Source organism: Pocillopora damicornis, chromosome 7 (genome assembly GCF_964200805.1).
Source record: "Pocillopora damicornis chromosome 7, jaPocDami1.2, whole genome shotgun sequence".
Classification (NCBI taxonomy): domain Eukaryota; kingdom Metazoa; phylum Cnidaria; class Anthozoa; order Scleractinia; family Pocilloporidae; genus Pocillopora; species Pocillopora damicornis.
In genome coordinates this window covers 11,345,640-11,367,488 of record NC_142676.1, presented here as the reverse complement: position 1 = coordinate 11,367,488, position 21,849 = coordinate 11,345,640, and the positions used below count along the sequence as shown (strand labels likewise).

The window sequence follows — 21,849 nt, the reverse complement described above, 5'->3', positions numbered from 1 at the left end:
TGATGTAAAGACAAAAGTGCATTTTTCTTTCAGGCTGTCAAACTAAATGTTCTATATCATTCTCTTTCACTTGGTGCAAGGACATAACAGCAGTGGAACTTATGAATTGCAGCTCATTGTTTTCCATGCGCCTGTAAGACGCTTTTGATCACCTCCCATTAGCTGCAGAATAGCTGGTTTTCCTACAAACGTTCTTAAAGCGCCTTTTCTTGAAGGAAGACAAAAATATGGTAGATTGCATAAGAACTGTCCACCTCACAAGTCGTTTAATGATTGAGTATCGATTTGTTTCATTATTATATTTATAGTCATTTGCATTTCTTTTCCTTTTTGTGGGAAATTCTTAAAAATGAATGATTATGTAGAATACGTAAATAAAATTAGGAGTATCAACCGCATTGGCATGCTTGATATTGATCTATAGTTACTTGGAAAACAAACATGAATACTCAAAACAAGGGGGGAGGTTTGCTTTGCTTGATCAGAGGAATTATTCATTCCTTAGCAGTCTCAGAGAGAGGATATGAATTGAATTTTTCGGCCATCAATACTAGACATTTTCAACAATTTGTTTTGTAGCCATTGCAATATTTCCCTAGAAAATGACAGTAGATTTTGATACAACGTAATTTCAGTTAATGTGCGGAAGAACAGATAACAAGTTCTCATTTTTTTCCTTCAACTTCTCCATTCAGGAAGGTGTCGTCAAGTAATTTGTCTCACCTTGAGGCGGAAATGTTTTCAAGATTTACCATTTACGATGGAATGTAAGTGTAAAACTCTCAGTGAAGGAAAAAAAATACCTAACTCAAAATGCTATCGACGAGTATGGTGATACTTTCAAAGCATCATGAAAATTCATCCGTGCAAAGCATGTGAAAAAGGGTTCTCTGCTGCTTTTTATAGGGACCTTTTTAAGCCTAGTTGGTTAAAGGATTTCCTTCGGCAACAGAATTTAATTGTTGTTGGAGTTAAACAACTTTTCAAAAGATTTACTAGGTGATAACTAAGACTGCTGGAAACTGTTAGGCCATGTCTTCGTTAATATGGGGTTTGCATTGGTTGGCTATTTCCCAGACAACATGTTCCAATTCCTGTGACCCTATGGCATCGTGAATTCCATCGAAAGTAATCCATTAGGGTGTTTTTTAAAGTGGCAAGACTTCAGATTCAAGACGTATCCGGTTCAACTTCATGCCTCATGAATGATAATCATGTCAACTTTTATTTTTATAAAACGCAGGTATTTGTCTTCAAATTCTATTGTCTCCTTATCTGAAAAAGTATTTGCTGATCAGGAATACTTGGGAACTCTGTAAGTTTAGCAAATCCTCAGGAGAGGCTTCCAGCAAAGCTCTTTCCTTAATTACAGTAAGTAACAACAGAACTGATTCACATCTGCCATGTGTTTCACAGGGATTTATCTTCCAACGCTATTACTTCTTTGCCCGAGAGAGTGTTTGCAAATCAAAAAGGCCTGTACATCCTGTAAGTGAAGACATCGGTCGCACATTGCCAAGCAATTGTACAGAGTCACTTTAGTTTTCTAAAATGATGACAAACCTATAAATAACATATACATTATACTTTTTGACTTGTGAAAATTTGTGTGAAGAATTAATTATACTCTAGACAGGCTGATGAAGAAAGACTGATGTAAATGACGCTTCTAGCAAATTTCTTTCCTTAATTACAAAACGTTACAAAAAAATTTACATTTGCGACGTGTTTCATAGGGAATTACGTTTCAACGCTATCACTTCTTTACCCGAAAGAGTGTTTGCAAATCAAAAAAACCTGCAAAACCTGTAAGTAAAGACATCAGTCGTAGATGGCAAAGCAATTGTATTTAGTAGCTTTAGTTTTATCAAATGATCAAAAACCTCTGAATAACATGTCTATTTTGCTTTTTGACTTTTGCAAATGTGTTAACCATTAATTATACGCCAGAGAGACTGATGAAGAAAGACTAATGAAAATGACGCTTCTAGCAAAGTTCTTTCATCAATTAAAGAATTTGACAAAAAATAACCTCTGTGATGTGTTTCATAGGGACTTATCTTTCAACGCTATTACTTCTTTAACTGAAAAAGTGTTTGCGAATCAAAAAGGCCTGTACAACCTGTAAGTAAAGATAAAGATGGCAAGGCAATTGAATTTAGCCACTCCGCTTTAGTTTTCTCAAATGATCAAAAACTTATGATTAACATGTCTATTTGCTTTTTGACCTTTACAAATTTGTATTAAGAATTAATTATACACTAGATAGACTTAGAAAAATAGAAAAATAGAAAAAAAGAACGGTCGCATAGGCTCCAGAAGAAAACGGACAAATCAAACGAAGATTAGCACTTCACAATTGACTTTTTTTTTTAAACTAAAGCCTATTTTCAGGGTGGTTTTGATATACATATTGTGCAACATCTTTTTAGCATGGGCTGCTCTTTGCCTAAAATGTTACTCCACTATTAGGCATGTTTTTTTTGCTATCATTGTTGTTGTTGTTTTTTTTTTTAAACAGAAAAATAGGTTCGAACAGGATCAAAATTTTGCCCGAGAGAGTGTTCGTCAACTTAACAAACCTGGAATATCTGTACGTAACATATGGGGATTGAAGCAGGGAACCTTGAAAATAAAAAGAGCGAATACAAATAATAAAGGGGAATAAGCAGAGATTTAAATATTCAGTCGTTTCTTCGAAAAAGTTATACTTGACAAACAGCCAAAGAAGTATCTTGATGCTGAGCCAATAATGTGATTTGGTTTAGGCAGAATTCAAGGACCTTTACTCATATTGTAGGGAAATTAAAAAATGCTGGAAATATATTTAGCTTTTATTTTACATTTTTTCGTTCCCAATTGCCATGTCCAAGCGTCATTTATGCCATTTTGTTTTAAATCTCATCCTTATATGAATGAAAAGCTGGAGCAGAAGTTACCCTTTTTGCATTTTGAACTTTTTCTTTTTGCTTCCTTGGCTCTTTTGTTTTTGGTTATTATTTTGTTATTAATTTTATTTGTCTATTTACTTTTGCTTATGTTTTGTTTTGTCTGTTTTTTGTAGTTTGTTTATTTGTTTTTTTCCTAGGGATTTATTTTCGAATTCAATTTCCTACCTACCTGCGAACGTATTTTCAAACCAGAAAAACCTCGAATATCTGTACGTAGCAGAGGTTATTTTGATAACATTAAATGATATTTAAGCGTGTCCTGTAGTTGAGGAGAGGAAGGGAGGGAGGAGGAGGAGGGGCGGTAAGGGACTATTCAGGGTTTTACTACTAGTTATGTGCTGTCACCGTCCCATGACAGTAATGTGGGTCACATACTCACATGCACCTTTGGAACTCCTCCCCTTCCCCATTGGTTAGTAAGGCCCATGAAACACATGAATTTTTGGGCGCACAACTCTTTTTGCATAATGTTCTTTTTCGCTTCGTTTGCCATTTTATTTTTTCCCATTGTTTTGTTTTTATCTTATCTTGTGTCATTTAGTTTTATTTGTCTGTTTGTTTTTTATTATGTTTTGTGTTTTGTGTGTGTTTTTCGTTGTCTTGACTTTTTGTTTTTAATAGGGATTTATTTTCGAATTCAATTTCCTATTTACCCGCGAACGTGTTTGTAAACCAGAGAAACCTCGAATATCTGTACGTAATAAAGGTTACTTTGATAACATTAAACGATAAATAGGTGTGTCCTGAATTGTTTTATTGACGCTCTTTTGTAGTTGCCCGAAAAAATGGAAAATCTGTAAGTAAACATTAATAAAATACATCCATGAAAACCGAGTTGCTCAAATGAAAAGATGCGACGAATACAGGGAAATCTGCAATTAAAATCATTGAAGCTCAGCTGATCAGTTTTATGTTAACTTATAGATGTGTACTTGAAATACGTATACTCATATCGTGCAAAGAGTTATTTGTAAACGTCGCTAATTGGACCTAGCTTTGCCCAGTTGCCCTTCTAAGTACTAAGAGATTTATATTGCTTCCCTTAGGGGTTTGTCCGCGAATTCTCTTATCAAGTTATCTGGTGGACTGTTCGCCAGCTTACTAAGACTGAAAATCTTGTAAGTAAAAACAAGATATATGAAATGCCAAATCAACTGTACACATTACGAAATCTCTTTTGGTTCATGCACATAAATTCAGTTCGCGGAGGAAGGATTTTTCAAAGCCTAATCGGATGTTTCTGAAATCTAAGGTTCCTTACCTGCAGTTTAATGTAAAGTTATGTTGTAACTTTGAAATCATATTTTTGTGACGCGCCGCCATCTTGCATGTTAGGTCAAGCAGGATGCAAATTTAAGTTTTTTCTAAGATTCTCAGGCTTTCTAATTCTAACTTACAACACGTTTTGCTAGGGATTTGTCATCAAATGCTTTAAAGTCATTACCGAGAAAAGTGTTTGCCAGCTTAAGAAACCTAGAAAAGCTGTAAGTCTTATGGTGCACGTTTGGCTTTTAAACTATTATTAAAACCTTCTGTCAGTTTCATTATGTATTTATTCGAAAAGGTACTCTTATGGGTGCCGCAGTATTCGCTGTTCATAGTAACAATCTTGGCACTATTAGAAATTCCAAAATAAGCGGCCTTGTTTTAGTCACGTACTAAAACACTACTTGAGTTGAATTTTTCGCTACTTATTTTTTGGACGATAATAGAAATACACTGGCCTACCGTAAACGTTTCTGTGAAAACAATGTGTACGGGAGGCAGCATTCACATACTCAGCTCATGATACGATGTTATGGGAAACAGGAATATAGAAGAACATAGATTATTTAATTATAAGATTTTAAAAACGACAACTAAATAGTGTTAGTTCCCTTTCAAGACCTTAAAAAGACGGAATAATCAGGCCTGGAAATTATGGCTAGATTTTCATATCTAATGAGACCTCTATAGGATATTGTTTCTGCAATTTAAGTGCGATGGTCGGACAAGGCCTGGAATCTATTTAAGCTGGCCGAGTTGACATCCCAGATGAGGGGTCGCGAAGTTTTAAATATTCGTCGATAACAAAAGAATAAAAACGTTTTTACGCATCTCGTCTCCATTTTTCCAAAAAAATATTACCTTTTCTTACAGGAACTTGTCCTCAAACGCTATAATCTCTTTACCTAACACGACTTTTGCTAACGTAACAAGCTTGGAGACTTTGTAAGTAATATTTGAAAATTAAATTAAACTGGAGCGCTCTTCCACTGAGTTTTAGTGTTAAACTTATGTTAAACTTATGTTAAAGTTGCTCATGAGTGAAAAAGGAAGATGCTTGAAGAAAATACATTCACAAGGCTGTAAACATTGGAAACTGTGATTGCACTTTCTTTGGTATCTGATTGGCTAGTAATTTAAATATGAGCGGCAGCAAAACAAAACCGATGTAAAGGCAGATTACTTTCGGCGCTTAATTGAACCGGTTTTACAGGAAAATGAAATAGGAAGTAGTCATTGCATTCATCATACGAAAGCTTTTGATTCCTGGAAGGAAAGAGAATGGATAGGACATAATCAAATTGAGTCGGCCTTGTGTAAATTTTAGATCAAATTTAAAAGGGGTTTAAGGATGAAAAAGAAGTCAATAGATATGCTTTAATGCAGCATGTTTTTTTTTTTCAGGGAGTTGTCCTTGAACCCTTTGACTTCCCTACCTGAAATGTTTTTTTGGCAACCTTTTTAGTTTGCGAGAATCATAAACAAAACAAAACAAGAATAAAAACAAAAAAAGAATAAAAACAAAAAAAGAATAAAAACAAAAAAAGAATAAAAACAAAAAAAGAATAAAAACAAAAACAAAAATTGGGTGGCTAAAAATTTGGAGCCTTCTCCAATCATTCTGGCTTTCTCGAGTCCGATGGGGGGGCTTCAAGCGATTTTATAACTGTCATTGGATAGCCCTCAAAAAGTTCTTCGATGCTAAAAATCGAGCCATTATTGCTAAGTGATCATGAGAAATAGTTTGTATTATAAAAAGGACGTGAATGATTTATCGAGAACTAAGACACTCTTTGAATCAATACGACCACTACATCCGGGACTGCATCAGGCGTATTCTTCGAATGTACCATAAGGGGCGATATTGAACAAACAGTGGTATCACAATTCCAGCCTTTTCGAATTTTGCTGAATAATCTCGGTTTGTTGGTTGTTTGGAATATTAAATGGCCGCAAGATTTGTTGCAGTGAACGGAGAAGATGTAAATACACTTTCCGAACAACCTAAGAACAAGTAAACCAAAGCGAAAACGCCGTATGATCTACAGATTTTCTCGGAAGTTTTTTTTCTGTTTGTTCTGAACACCCCTCAAAGTTTCGTAGTGAAAGAAGACTGAAAATAGAAGTATCTGATGATTCAAGTCAGAGTCAGTAATCGAGTTTTCATTCAGCTTAATTATAAAACCAGTTCACATGTATTTGGCCATGTAAACCTTTTTGTAATTTGGGCACCGGGTAGTTTGTTTCTATTTCTTTCTACCCAGTATTTGTATAAAGCCGGCTTTGCAATCTCTACCATTTATATTTATTGTCTATATTATAAAAAGAAAATTACACGTTAGCCCAAAGATATGAATGATATATATGATATTATATAATAAGCTCAGTTATGCACGCATTCTGATTGGTTTTCACTTATGATCTATTGGAGGACAGACGTATAGATGACGTCATCTTTAAAACTTTTTTTTCCGTATATTTTAATTCTTTGTTATATAAAACAAATACATTCCAATTAAAAAAGTTGCCGTGCGTCTGTTCAGTAATAGATCACAGACATAGACCACAGATCTTACCACATTTTGACGTCATCTATGATCTATTACTGAACAGACACACGGCAACTTGGAATCTATTTGTTAATGATATGATATGACATGATATGATATGATATGATATGATATGATATGATATGATATGATAAAACTCTCGCCACTTTGTAATATCCTCTATCTACAGGGAACTTTGCTGAAAATTTAGCCTACCCATGAATGAAATATTCAATATTTAAATTAAACAAATGGCTTTTTAGTTGTTTCATATTGAGGTTCCGTTTTTCCGAAAAGTAATTTTTCTTACAGATATTTACCTTCAAACGCTATAATCTCTTTACCCAACTCGACGTTTGCAAATCTAACAAGCTTGCAAACTTTAAAAGTAGCGTTTGGAAATTAGTCTGAAGCGTTCATCGACTTAGTATTATAGTTAAACCTATGATAACGATAAATGATAATCGCTAAAAAAAGAGAAATACTAGAGGAAACAAAAGAAACGTCCTAGAACATTTTAAAAAGGCTGTTAAGGCTGTAAATCGATGCAATGGTGGATTACCTCCATCGCTTAATTGAATGCACTCTAAGGATTTCATAGGAAGACGAAATAATAGTTATCGTTGTATCCATCATACGAACATTCCTTATTCATAGAAGAAACAACAATAGATGGGACGATAATCAAATTGAGTCGACCTTGTGCAAATACGGAATTATCAAAGCTTAAAAAAAACTGATCGTCAAAGCTGGGTTGTCTCTCAAACGAAAGCGAACTAAGGATGAAAAAAATTTTGCTTTAATGCAACATGTTTTTCACAGGGATTTGTCCTCGAACTCTTTGACTTCCTTACCTGAAATGTTGTTTGCCAAGCTATTGAACCTGGAGGGATTGTAAGTTACAATAATAATTAGACTTGAAGTGGGTTGCTTTTATAGGCTGCTGTTTGTGGACCTTTGTGTTCATTCACGAAGTCATGGCTGAACTTAGGTCCACGTAGTATCCCATGGCAAGTTCAAGTTATATCCTCGAATATTATCTTAGAATGTTTTTTTAAGTCTTCTTTTTCTTTTCCTCCTGTTAAAAATTTAATGGAATCGTGAATACTGTTTAGCTCGGCCTATTTAATTATGAATGGAATTATCTCTATTAGTACAAAACGAGTATATAACTTTATTTGTCTAAAAAGTCCTCGTGTCTGTTTCCTTGACAGGTCTTTGTCGTTTAACTTCATTACCTCCTTACCCGAAAGAGTGTTCGTGGACCTTACAAGCCTTAAGTTCCTGTAAGAAAACTCAAAGGGAACAAATATGACATTGAACGTTTCCTCCGGTTTAACGTTGTCATACTGCATTTGCATTTGGAAATATCCTAGCCTCCCTCAACAATCACATGCTAAACAAAAGGCTATTACTTGACGCGTTCGCGTTGTTTTCTGCGATATATGTGGGAAAAAGTTGAAGAGGACGTAAATATGAATCACTTAGACATTTCTGAAAAGTTCCAATCCTTATAAAGTTTCTTAAAATCACATTTCTTTTCTCGCGATGTTGAGTTCTATTAGCACCATCTATTACGACATTAGCAATGACGTGGGCGTAAAGATGGTGAATTGTCAGTCATTGCTCTCTCTCTGATGAACAAAACTTATGAGCTGAAACGGTCTATCACCTGCAACATGATCTTTTCAACTCATAAAGGCTGTTCTTGTCAAAATTAAGAACTGCTAGGATATCGACAAAAGCTTAGAATTGTAGCAAAATAATTAGTGTTTATCACTAAAAAACGGGAAATAATGGATTAAACAAAAGAAGAAACTTCATAGAACATTTTCATACGGCTGTTAAAGCTGCAAATCGTGACTGGATTTACTCTGGTACCTGACTGGTTAAAAATTCCAATTTGAGCGACAGCAAAACAAAACCGACGCAATGGTGGATTGTCTCCAGCGCTTGATTGAACGTCACTCTAAGGATTTTATAAGAAGACGAAATAACAGTAGTAGTTGCATCCATCATACAAACGTTTTTGCTTCATGGAAGAAAAAACGATGGAATGGACGATAATCCAATCGAGTCGACCTTGCGCAAATACGGAACTGTCAAAGTTTAAACGCCGGATTGTCTCCCAATAAAACCCTCTGTGATTCAAGAAAGCGAACTAGGGATGAAAAAAATCAATACATATGCTTTAACGCAGCATGTTCTTCACAGGGATTTGTCCTCGAACTCTTTGACTTCCTTACCTGAAATGTTGTTTGCCGACGTCTTGAAGCTGCAAGAGTTGTAAGTTACAATAATAATTAAATTTAAGTGTGGAATGCTTTTAAACGCTACTGTTTGTGTTCATTTTCGTAGTCATGGGTTGTATCCCTTGGCAAGTTAATTTAATCGGCGATTTCGTTGCACCTGAATAAAGAAACGGGTACCAATAACCTCTCACTATGCTTTTACAGTTTTACTTAACAATTCACTTTTCTACAGGAGATATATCCTTGAATATTATCTTAGAATAACTTTTTATGTCTTTTTTTTTGTTAGAAAGACATCCATACGTTTCATAATGCAGATAATAACACTATAGACCAATTTAGCTTGTCTGTCAATTTCGGGTCCGAAGGCAATTCCCAGCTTTATATTCTGTAAATTCTGCGTACATATGCACCTAAATAAGAGGGATATTTAGAAGAAACAGCTCTTTAATGGTTCTCTCTCTATGATGAGCAAAACTTATGAGCTGAAACAGTCTATCACCTGCAACATGATCTTTTCAACTTATGGAGGCTATTCTTGTCAAAATTAAGAACTACTAGGGTATCGAGCAAAAACCTTCGAATCGTAGCAAAGTAATAAGTGGTAATCACTTGAAAAAAGTGACATAAGGGAGTAAGCAAAAGAAGAAACTTCATAGAACATTTTTATAAGGCTGTCAAGGCTGTAAATCGTGATTGGATTTACTCTGGTACCTGAAAAACTCAAAGGGAATAAATATAACATTGAACGGTTATCTCGGTTTAACGTTGTCATGCTGCATTTGCATTTGGAAATATCCTAGCCCCTCTCAACAATCACATGCTAAACAAAAGGCAATTACTTGACGCGTTCACGTTGTTTTCTGCGATATAAGTGGGAAAAAGTTGAAGAGGACGTAAATATGAATCACTTAGACATTTCTGAATAGTTCCAATCATTATAAAGTTTCTTAAAATTACATTGCTTCTCTCGCGATGTTGAGTTCTATTAGCACCATCTATTACAACATTAGCAATGACGTGGGCGTAAAGATGGTGAATTGTCAGTCATTGCGACGAAGATTGTGTATCATTTTCCTTACCCATAATATTGGCCATGTTCTTCCACAGGCATTTGCGATCGAATTCTATCAGCTCGTTACCAGAGAGGATATTTGTCAATCTAAGAAATCTAAATTTTCTGTAAGTTAGAGCAAACGTATCAACTAAGATTACCATGAGATAATATGAAAATTTTGGAGTTGTTAGAAAGACATCCATACGTTTAATAATACAGATAATAACACCATAGAACAATTTAGCTTGTCTGTTAATTTCAGGTCTAAAGGCAATTCCAACCTTTATCTTCTGCAAATTCTGCGTAGATATGCACGTAAATAAGAGGGATATTTGGAAGAAACAGCACCCTAATGGTGCTCTCTCTCTGATGAACAAAACTTATGAGCTGAAACAGTCTATCACCTGCAACATGATCTTTTCAACTCATAAAAGCTGTTCTTGTCAAAATTAAGAACTACTAGGATATTGGCGAAAGCTTTGAATTGTAGGGAAATAATTAGTGTTTATCACTACGTCTACGTAGTATCCCATGGCAAGTTATATATGTTATTTGCCGGCTGGGAGGTCCGTATGGTGAAAAACTGTGACCGAGGTCTTGAAAATACTGCCCGAGGCCGTAGGCCGAGGGCAGCATTTTCAAGACCGAGGTCACAGTTTTTCACCATACGGACCGACCCTTAGCCGGTAAATAACATATTTATTGTTTTTAAACTTGACGAAATTCTCTCTGAAAGAACCCGAATGATTTAGGGCTGTTAATACGGCAAGATCTTCCATAAACTGAACAATTTTTGAGCGAGTAAATGGCAGTTAAAATAGAGGTGAAGCAAATTAAAGAGAGATGCCTCAGCGAAACATTTTCATTTCCGTAACGATAAAGGTGATTTAAAAGGCTTCCAAACAAACTTTGAAACATTATTTTTACAAGTATCTGTCACAATCTGACACCTGTCAATTAGAGAGCGCGTAAGAAAAAAAAAAGCATAAGAGCATTTGAAAAACAACGGAACTAGTTTGGCAAGGAGTACTGTCACGACAATGTTTTCTTCAAAATCAGTCAATAATCTAACGGAAAGTATTATTCACTCTCATCGACGATTCATTCATGTACGAAGATTTACCTCTGTTCATGAAGTAAACGGCGAGGAAAATAATTGTGAGTAAATTCAACTTTTTTATTTTGAAGTTGTGAGAGTTCGCTAGTTTGTTTGCTGCAATGGCGTGCGTAAATCTGATCTTTCCTTCACAAAAACTAAATTCGAACGGCACACTCCAACGAGACACAAGGGAATTTAATGCGGCCTTTTCTCAAAAAATTCCTTCAGTTTCTGTTGTGTAATTTACGGTACAAATGTCCAAATTGAACGGAATTGGAAAGACTCACCGGGAGCCTATATTTGTTGTAGAACTTAAATTAAAACTTTGCTCGCTCTTTCTCTACTAACAATTTTCTCGAGAAAATTCAGATATTAAATTAAAGTTCCATCGTTCAGTTTAATTGTAATCAAATACCTCACGTTTTTTACTTTCTGGGTACTTTTTGTGAACGATTAAAATTAATTGCAGACAGTTTTTAGGCCGCTTGTCAACCAACGTAATGACACTATTGTTTATACAAATTCATTCTGAAACCAATATTTTTCTGTCAACCAAAGTGATTTGAGAGAGAGAAAAGAGAGGATTCATAAGTTATTTATCGGCTTGAGGTAGTGACCGACTTGTTTGCTTTAAAATACTGCCCAGCCGGAAAACGAGGTATATTTATGAAAAATGACAACGAAAGTTGGGATGTACTCGGCGATTCACGAAAGCGTTACCGTGGCCCGTGGGCAGAGATAGGAAAATACTGACCGGGTAAAGAACCAATCAGATTGCAGGATTCGTTACCGTGCCCTCTAAAAAAACAATAAAAAGTTATATCCTCGAATATTATCTTTTCATGCCTTCCTTTTCGTTTGTCTTGATGAAAATTTAATGGAATTGTTAATACTGTTTAGTCCGGCCTATTTAATTATAAATGGAATTATCTTTTTTAGTACTCAGAGAGCATATAACTTTATTTGTCTAAAAAGTTCTCGTGTCTGTTTCCTTGACAGGTCTTTGTCGTTTAACTTCATTACCTCCTTACCCGAAAGAGTGTTCGTGCACCTTACAAGCCTTCAGTTCCTGTAAGAAAACTCAAAGGGAATAAATATAGCATTGAACGGTTATCTCGGTTTAACGTTGTCATGCTGCATTTGCATTTGGAAATATCCTAGCCCCTCTCAACAATCACATGCTAAACAAAAGGCAATTACTTGATGCGTTCATGTTGTTTGCTACGCTAGAAGTGGGAAAAAGGTGAAGAGGACGTTAATTTGAATCACTTAAACATTTCTGAAAAGTTCCAATCCTTATAAAGTTTCTTAAAATCACATTGCTTCTCTCTCGATGTTGAGTTCTATTAGCGCCATCTACCTATTACATATTAGTGGTTTAGCAAGAGGACGGGAACATCAGTTCAGAACGGGAAAGCGCGCGGATAATCGGGACACGACTCTATTTCGACTTCCGGTGTTAGCGTTGCCTTTCTCCCCATTAAGTTCAGAACGTCATTTCGCTGGTTTTCCCGTCGTGATCAAAACGCGTAGGATTTGCGTTAATTTGGAATGGAATGATTTCAGAACTCATTTCCAGGATAACCAGGTCCCTGTCTTTATTTTATTCGGTGAATTTGTGAAAATTTACCGCTACATTTATTCTGGATTCCCGAAAGGAAACACGATCGTTAGCAAGCGATCCAAGACTTTAGGGCTCAGTTACCTTTTGTAATTCAGCGTGGCTTTAACAACGCAAGGGCTTTTCTTTTGATACATTTCTTAAACCATGTATGAAACCTCTAAGAATAGGTGCTGTTAATTTTATCGTGAATTAATTCATCATTAAATTAAACTTGCCTCATGTTGAAGTTTATCAAAATGAAACAACACGAAGGTTACCTTCCGCTACGAAAGAAAATGACAATCAACTTAATTTCGGCACGGCTTTCTAAATCTATTAATTTGATTCAGTCTTGAACGACTTTATTCGTTAAAAAATTAAATTAAACAAAAAAAAAAAAAACAAATAAAACAGGAACGAAGTCTTATTCCTCAGTCTAACCGTTTCGTTGGTGAGTAGTTTGAGTGCATTTCATTCGTACATGGTTAAACGGGAACTCGTTGTAAACAACTCTATCGTTGGGTCGCTTGATCTCTACATGTTTTCGTCATAACTCCTGATAACTCCATTCAAAATGCATTGCAACTCTAAGAAGGTGGTGCTCGAAAGAGATGTACTGTCATGATTGAGAAGAATATTCAGTAAACAATGGAAAAAACTGTAACGATTTCAATTCCAAATCACACTTTACAAAATTATGAAGAAAAACGAGTAGTGCTGAAATCTAGAAGCGCGAAACGAAATGACAGCGATATAAATCATAGAAAAAAAATATTTAGTGGGCTTCAAAATTTGATAGATGAATGTGGGAATAATTTCAAAGTTTAATCGCCCATGTGGATTCATATTAACAACAAACTATCCTGTTTGCGCTTGTTACACTCTCAAAGAGGATAATTTAGTTGTCCTTCAAGTGGTCTGTGAAACCAAAAATTCCAAGCTGATAGTGATCTTAAAGAGCCGAGGTCAGGATATTCAAGAACAAATATAACGTCGACGGTTCGTTGCAACGACTGCTGAGTCACTTTTCAACACAACGCGGCGGCGTTCTCGACCAAGTTTCTTATCGGCATTTTTGCTGCGCGCGCCGTTCTGAAATGACGTTCCCGTCCTCTTGCTAAACCAATCTATTCTAATATCAGCAATGACGGGGTTGTAAAGATGGTGAATTGTTAGTCATTGTGACGGAGATTGGGCATTATTTTCTTTGTATTGTTATAAGATGGGTCATGTTCTTCCACAGGCATTTGCAGTCGAATTCTATCAACTCGTTACCCGAAAGGATATTTGTCAATCTGAGAAATCTAAATCTTCTGTAAGTTAGAGCAAACATACCAACTAAGGTTACTGTGGGATTAAATGAAAATTAAAAAAGCCTTGCAACAACAAGTGCACTTATTTTCAGCAACGAGGGGATGCTCTCCTGAAAAAAATAATATTTACAAGGATTTTATCAATACCTATCAAACTCGTTTGATACAAATGTTATTATAGAGCGCGAGGCAGTAAGACGTTTCTAGTCATCTTGGAAAATCTTTGTATCTTAGCGTTGCATTTTCTCAAAGCCATTTGTGTCCCTTATAATGATATTTTCTCTTACTGGCGTTCTCTCCATGAAAGAGCTGGTTAAACGACTAATAGATGCGACAGAACCTGTTTTTTAAAACCATTTCTGTAATTATTTTTTTCCCCTTTTGTTTTGTTCTTCTTAGGTATTTTCCTTCGAACTCAATTACTTCTCTACCTGAAACAGTTTTTGCAAATTTAACAAAACTGCAACATCTGTGAGACTCAACATGGACAAATAGCATTAAGTCTTACCCTTGAAATTGCTAAATAGTCAATGTTTTGTAATTTGATGGTTGCATTTGATAGACATCGAATCCTCAAAGCTTCCATGGCGTGAGACTCCAAGTCATTCTAAAAATAGGAAATTTAGTTGTAGGATTGTTATCTCAGGTGAAATTTTCTTATCCTCTATTTCAAAATTCAGAAATTTTTCTTCAAACGCCATCACCTTTTTGCCAGAAAGAGTGTTTGACGACCTGAGGAACTTGCACACAATGTATGTAACAACAACGAAATTAGCACGCCCTAGAGCAGAGCTCCATGAACTAACCTAAGTGAGGAACTTATCTACTATTCTTCCGCAGTAGAGCGGCCAAATATTAAGAGCTTTCGCCAACAAGTTTGACTTTCCCAAGTCCGATCGGGGGCTTCAAAAGAATGTAATGTTGTATTTGGGTAGGCCCCAAAAGGTTCTTTTATGCAGAGACTAATTGAGTCAGTATTGTCCAGTGATGAGGAAAAATTAATATTACTTCATCATATGACCCGTACGGCCATGCGAGAGCAATCCAATGGAAAACCAAAGTGAATGCAGAAGTGTGTAGGGCCCGAAAGGGTTGACTTGAGGCGGTCCGAAAAAAGCTGTCCGGTCTCACACGGCTTTGTTGCAAAGAGAAAAGAGAAAAGATTTAAAAAAAGGAAACATTTTTTATAGCAGAGTTCTTTTGTGGTTGTTCTAATCAGGTTGAAATGGAATTTTCGAAATTTTCAACACTTGGTGGCCGTCACGAAATGCTTATTGCCTGAGTTAGGTCGGGCCGGACTGTTAAATAAGGAGTTTAAGATGTCACTACGACGACGTGTGGTAAAATGTTGCTGAAACAACGTAATTTATGTTCCTCTGAGACTTTCGCCAATAGCTCGATGCGTTCAAAGTTTCTTACGGTACGACATATTGACTTCGGCCTAACATATGAACTAAATTATGTTGAGTTCAAAGTAAAAACTTGACTAAATTGCTGTCAAGGTTTCCTTGCTTAGAGGACGTAAAAGTTGGAAATTCACGTATTAGATCTGCATGGGACGGCTAAGATATGTAAAAAGTCTTAAGACACACGGGTTTTGCCAACGTTCTGCTGATTACATCTTTTGTTATGCAACCTTCTCGTTGCCGTCACGTGGTTTTCGTCGTGGTTTTCTTAAAGTCCCTAATGTTTCGATTTTGGTCATGACAAACGAACCTCGCTACGCTCGATCATTATGACATTACCGAGAGCCAAATATCTGCAAGTTAGGCCCTCCCGCTCAGTCAATAATAATGTAATAGGGAATTTTACGGAAAATTAAGCCCGCGCGTGATTGAAATATTTAATGAAAATGAACAAGATAAACGTAAAAAAAAAATTGCAAATTGAATGATATTGTGTTGAATAATTATAATGAGTAACTGTTGAATTTCACAATTTATACAATGAATACGAAGAAAATTCAATAGATTTGTGGGCTGAAGTTTAAATATTGGAAGTGAACTTAAGACACTTTTTCCGGTTTGAAGAAGAATATAATAGGAATGATGTCTTTTTTTCAGGGATTTTACATCGAACGCTATATCTTCTTTGCCCGAGAAAGTGTTTAATAACCTAATGCTATATAACTTGTAAGTAAACTCTTTTTTGTGTTCAATAATGATCAGAAAAACACAGATTACTTTAAGAGCGAGGGGATTGATACCATTTAGATCTTCTGCATATGTTGGCATCCTTCGGTTTGCCCTCCTGTTTATCCGTACGTCCTTAAGTCCACCTCTCTGTCTGTTTGTTTATCTCTTCATCCACGTTTCTATGTCTACGCCCCTGTTTTGCTCTCTCTTTGTTTACTTACCTTTTAGGTCAACCTTAGTTCTTTTATTTTAATCACGATAAAATGCATTTATTTTGTTAGGTATTTATCCAGGAACTTTATTACCAGTTTACCTGAGGGATTGTTTGCAAAGACGGATAAAATCCACGCTATGTGAGTAACTGTTGACACTAGACTAATTGGAAAGAAACAAATTATACGATATGCATCACTTTGATTTGAAATTGGAGTGAACAGCACATAACTGTACCGCATTTACTCGGCAATAAGCCGAGACCCCAAACTTTGTACGTGTAGACTCGGCATAACGAGAACCAAAAATAAATCGGAAACACCCGGCTATAAGCCGAGACCTATTCATTATTACAAGACTGAATTGTTAACTACGGGAAAACCTAACATTTTCTGAATAAAACCACATCTACTGTCATAAATGAGGCTTAGACGATCGTGATTTATGGTGATTTAATATGCAAAGGACGAAAAAGCTAACTATTCAATTGAAAAGCAACGAATCATAACTCAGATGAATTAATGTGTTCCAAAATATCAATTTAAAACTAACTATGTTGTTAAGCGGCATTACCAGTACCTACACATCCGTAATGTCTATCAAACAATCTCGTACAGAAAACAGTCAAGTTCCATCGATTTGTAATCACATCCCGTCAGCATGACGGTTATTCCCTATCAAGAATCTTTAACATGGATGTGACACCGATGCGGTTTAAACTATCATCCAGCCGCACTCTCGAATTCGAAATGAAAGTTAATAACCAATGATTGTGTTTCCTTACTTTTAGTCGGCTTATAAGTAAATAAATCCCGATTTAGTAGAGTTTCCACGTGCTGGAAAATTTTTTGTCAAAAACTTTCAGCTATAAGCCGATACTCCCTCTAGAGCCCAAAATTTTAACTCACTTTAGTTTTAATTTGTGTAAAAATCGCTCGGCTTATAATCGAATTAACACGGTACACCAATTTACGTTTAACTTACCCTGTGATACACGTGTAAAGCAAACAAGTCATATTTTGGTTTACTCTCCTTTTCCCATTCGTTTCCTTTTCTTCTGACCCACTGATTTTATTTTATTGCATTCAGCCATCTTTCCTTCAACCGCATTACCACGTTACCAGAGAGAGTGTTTGTTAGCTTGTCAAAATCACTACGATTTCTGTACGTATCAAATGCTTTGAACTCATCGAAGGTAGTAAAAGTTTTAATTCAGCCTATGAAAGAACAGTCAAAAACATTTCATTCCTGGAAGGAACTGACTTTTCGGACATAGCTTGATGCTACTCTGGTTTGCAGATTTATGAATGTAACTGAAGAAGTTACAATTCATATACCCAAAGTTTCGACACTCCTATCTAGTGCCTTCATCAGGGGTGATCTAAACGCTGCAACAAGAGGTCATTTTAAATGATCACTAATTAGCGGCCTTTTTTTTTCTGACGAGGTGTAAATAGGCGTCAGGAAGCAATCCGCCATCGTCACGATTTGAAGGAGCGTGGGCGGAGTTAATATGCCAAGCCTCCAAACAAAGGCGCTGGTGGTAACGCCGATTAGTGGTGATAATTTTAGAATTATCCCAGCCAATTGTATGGTTAGTTAGGCATGTGTGCTCCGATAAAGCTGAATTTTCCTTTTTGCAAAGGAAAACCGCTTTTTGGTGCTCTTGGTGCTCTTAATTTAGTGATCTTATAAAAGGACCTCTTGTTGCAGCGTTTAGATCACCCCTGATGAAGACACTAGACAGGAGTTTCGAAACGTTGGGTCTATGAATTGTAACTTCTTCGGTTACATTCATTAAATCTGCAAACCAGAGTAGCATCAAACTATGTCTGATTGTCCACCTGGTTGCCGTGTGAACTTTAATATATTTTAACTGACTTTTCGTTGTGTAATCGTTAAAATAATTTTGTTCATATTTATTCTAGGGATATTTCTTCGAATAATATTACCTCTTTACCTGAGAAATTGTTTGCCAACCTGACAAAACTGGAATCCCTGTAAGTATCAATAAGAATACCAAGCACACGTGATGAAAAACTGTGTCCGAAAATAATTGTGAATATAAGGGGCAAAATATATGTCTTTTGTTTCTAGTTATTTGGCTTCTAACCGCATTGGCGTTTTACCTGAGGGAGTGTTTACCACCTCAACAAGTCTTATGCATCTGTACGTGATCAAAGTGGTTGAGTTTTCATTCTATGTTGATTAAAGAAACGTGCTTTTCGAGTAGATGTACAACTTTCACTCTGTTACACACGAAAGAAGAAAGAAAAGGTACAAAAAAAGAACAGGAGAAGGTCTCTAAACTTCAACATTGTAAGTAAATTTTTTATTCAGATTGCTAAACCACAACCTTCTGGAATACATTCCACATCAAGCCTTCTTCAAATTGGAGCAGCTTCAGTTACTGTAAGTTCTCTATCACTGGAGCACCGCCCAGTACTTATCAACGCCATAAAAGACAATTCGATCAGAGACCTTCTTCAGTTTTTTACAACTTTTGAATATTCATTAGTTTTCACCTTTAATTACGTAATCACTAGCACCTCGATCTTATTTAAAGCTCTTTTTTTTTATTTAAAAGTTGTAAATAACTGAAGACCAAAACGTTTTTATTCAATTTTTTTATCGTTTTTACGTAAGAAGTTGTCCATCCTCGCATTTTTTTTAACTCTCTTTTTTTTAACTCTCTCTCTCTCTCCCTCTCTCTCTCTCTCTCTCTCTCTCTCTCTCTCTCTCTCTCTCCATATATATATATATATATATATATATATATATACTCTCTCTCTCTCTCTCTCTGTATATATATATATATATATATATATATATATATACATATATATATATCCGGCGAACTTTCCTAAGGTGTTTCGTCTTTCTAGGGCACTTTCATATAACCCCATTAAGGCGGTTGGGAAGGAAGCATTTCGTCTCGGTTCTAACGATCTACACATGTAAGTGTTATGACCTGAAGTTCTACGCTCCATTTCTGTCTTGACAGCGATTTGTGAGTGAAGATATCTGTATTTGCAATGTAACGTAAAGGAGGCTAGTATAGTTTGCATTGCCCTTTTTAAAATGCCACGTTTAAAGCCTCTGGAAGGGAATGCTTACTTTCAGGATCAAAAGCTTTGAAATTGAGTTGTTTTTTTTTTTAAGGAATCATCTCTCGATTTTCCTTAAATTCTACCATTACAATGTCCCTTAATTCATGAACCACTCTTTCTTCTATCAACCGTTTCACCTCAAAAGGTGTCTCTAAATTTCTAAGATTTTCTTATATTTGCCATTTTTTTTTATCAAAATATTTATTTTTCCTTGCAGATATCTTATACAGACAGATTTGAAAGTATTGACTTTCGAATCCTTTGACAGGATCAGGACAGTTGATAATTTTGAACTGTGATATTTCTTTATTACCATTTAAACCATAATTCCATCTGAGCATTTTGCCGATTAAGAAATGTTCAACTGTGTCGAACGTTGTTTTGTGATTGGCTTAGAAAACTCTCGCTATCCTCTTAACCTAAGAAATACTAAAAGAGATTAATTGAAACTTAACGAAAAGAGCATCATTTTAAAAAATGCATTAACTTTGAGTTCTCTCAGGCTCAGTTGGGATGCCTGGAACTTATCGCAGACTGGCTCTGTGGTAATTTTCAAGAGGGTATCAATGGTACTAATCGTTAGTTAAAAATTGACAAATTTTCAAGCAATGGCCGTAAAATAGTTGAGCATTTTTTTTCTCTTTAAACGCAACAGGTTGAAATTTACAGCTGGCCGTTAGTTTTTTTAGCATTTGCCGTAAACGTCGTCTCTCATCGAGACTGAGGTTTAAGTGTTACTGTATAAATCGAAAAGCAATCAAGATCTTTAACTTCTTCCAAACTAATAACATGGCTTGTTTTCATAATTAGACTATATTTGACTTTAAAACTTAAACTCAGAATCATATCTAGAGTCACGAGTTCAATAATGGTTTTGAATGGTATACTATTGGGAACTTTCTAACAAACCTTAGATCTGGAAGACAAAATGAAAATATATAACATGAGATGTATAGCTAATCCAGGTGTTGCACTGTGTACATTTTTCTAGTGTCGCGTGGAATCGCACTCCAAGGACAGTGACATACTTTTCACAACAAGCCTCTTACACAATACATATGTCAGTATATGCCTTTTGTTACATAACAGTCCAAGTGCATCAACATACACTACGACAAGTTGCGGTACTGAAGATGCAACTATTTCGAATCTCTACGCTCTTTGCCTGTATAAAGTTACAAATGGCATTGAGCAACACTGTAGTCTTGTAGTCTTGATTCGCCAACAGGCAACTAAAGATTTTTTCGCGACTAATGATTGGCTGGATTTGAACTTTTAAGCTCTGCCCTTTAAGCGCTTCATATGGTATGAGTAGCCTCGTTTTACAAAGAGACACAGTTGGCGTTGTCGAATACCTCCAGTTTGTGATTTTAGAATCTATCAAATATCTCGCAAGTTTGCCCTGAAATGTAGACATGGCTTAGCATTGGAATAGTGAATTCGAAACATAAACTGCCAATTGCCTTTAGTATTACAGAAATGGCACTTAATAAAGATAATTTCTCGTCTGGCTATTTTTTCGCGAGTGTAATTCACGCTTCAGAAGATTTTTTAATTTGGATTAACCAGGACTACCGATTCCCTTTCAGAAATGCACAGGTGGCTAAAGCAATTCAAAGGCCAGTGGGATCAAGCCGCTACGATTTTAAACGCGCTCTGCTGTCCATGGGGTTTACGGAAATATCTGAGGGGATTTTTATGCCCTGTCTGACAGGGACATTTTCAAACTTTTCTGGGAAAGAAATCCAAAACTGCGTGGAGTGTCCTCCTGGTAATCATTTTTTTTAAACATAACTTGGACACAATGGCGCTGTGATTTGTCAAAAACACATCGGCTTTTATCCCAGAAACCCAAAGAAAACTACAATATTTTCCTGTCTTGAGAAATGGCGCCACACAAGACGAATTCCCAGATTTTGATTTATTGAAGGCCTTTGGTTTGGAGGAAACGAAGTGGGAAATCTGAACGCTGAGTTCATCGAGAAATATGTTATTTTCCTTAAATTTATTAAATTTTCTACTTAAATTTGCAACTGATATTAACTAACTGATTGCTTCGTTTCAAGCTTTACTTGTGGGCTGCGCAGTAAAAGTTAAAGAACTTCAGAAATTCACGACTACATTTCCCCAAATGCTCACTAAGAAGAAAAAGTTGCCATTGTTTTTATTCAAAAAAAGTTTGGCGATAAACTAACAGGATTTTAATTCAGAAATTTAATTAAAGTGCTATTTGCATGAGAACGGAAATCACTTGCAAAGTGAATTTGCATTCAAGATTTATGGCTGTTCTGTTAACTGTCC

The 21,849-nt window shown here is 35.8% G+C and overlaps 1 protein-coding gene across 1 annotated transcript in view; it reads left to right on the top strand.

Annotated features, from left to right (window-relative positions):
- LOC113678243 (uncharacterized) overlaps positions 1–21,849 on the top strand; it is a 30,993-nt gene that overhangs the window by 4,086 nt on the left and 5,058 nt on the right. The window contains exons 3-32 of the mRNA XM_089213617.1: positions 34–133; positions 696–767; positions 1,244–1,315; positions 1,417–1,488; positions 1,737–1,808; positions 2,053–2,124; positions 2,522–2,593; positions 3,089–3,160; positions 3,573–3,644; positions 3,998–4,069; positions 4,364–4,435; positions 5,091–5,162; positions 7,589–7,660; positions 7,981–8,052; positions 8,981–9,052; positions 10,129–10,200; positions 12,174–12,245; positions 14,021–14,092; positions 14,490–14,561; positions 14,771–14,842; positions 16,154–16,222; positions 16,507–16,578; positions 17,528–17,602; positions 18,367–18,438; positions 18,536–18,607; positions 18,779–18,850; positions 19,324–19,395; positions 19,766–19,843; positions 20,638–20,776; positions 20,962–21,319. Coding sequence (XP_089069743.1) covers positions 34–133; positions 696–767; positions 1,244–1,315; positions 1,417–1,488; positions 1,737–1,808; positions 2,053–2,124; positions 2,522–2,593; positions 3,089–3,160; positions 3,573–3,644; positions 3,998–4,069; positions 4,364–4,435; positions 5,091–5,162; positions 7,589–7,660; positions 7,981–8,052; positions 8,981–9,052; positions 10,129–10,200; positions 12,174–12,245; positions 14,021–14,092; positions 14,490–14,561; positions 14,771–14,842; positions 16,154–16,222; positions 16,507–16,578; positions 17,528–17,602; positions 18,367–18,438; positions 18,536–18,607; positions 18,779–18,850; positions 19,324–19,395; positions 19,766–19,843; positions 20,638–20,776; positions 20,962–21,319 — 2,547 coding nt within the window. The remainder of the gene's footprint in view (positions 1–33; positions 134–695; positions 768–1,243; positions 1,316–1,416; positions 1,489–1,736; positions 1,809–2,052; positions 2,125–2,521; positions 2,594–3,088; positions 3,161–3,572; positions 3,645–3,997; positions 4,070–4,363; positions 4,436–5,090; positions 5,163–7,588; positions 7,661–7,980; positions 8,053–8,980; positions 9,053–10,128; positions 10,201–12,173; positions 12,246–14,020; positions 14,093–14,489; positions 14,562–14,770; positions 14,843–16,153; positions 16,223–16,506; positions 16,579–17,527; positions 17,603–18,366; positions 18,439–18,535; positions 18,608–18,778; positions 18,851–19,323; positions 19,396–19,765; positions 19,844–20,637; positions 20,777–20,961; positions 21,320–21,849) is intronic.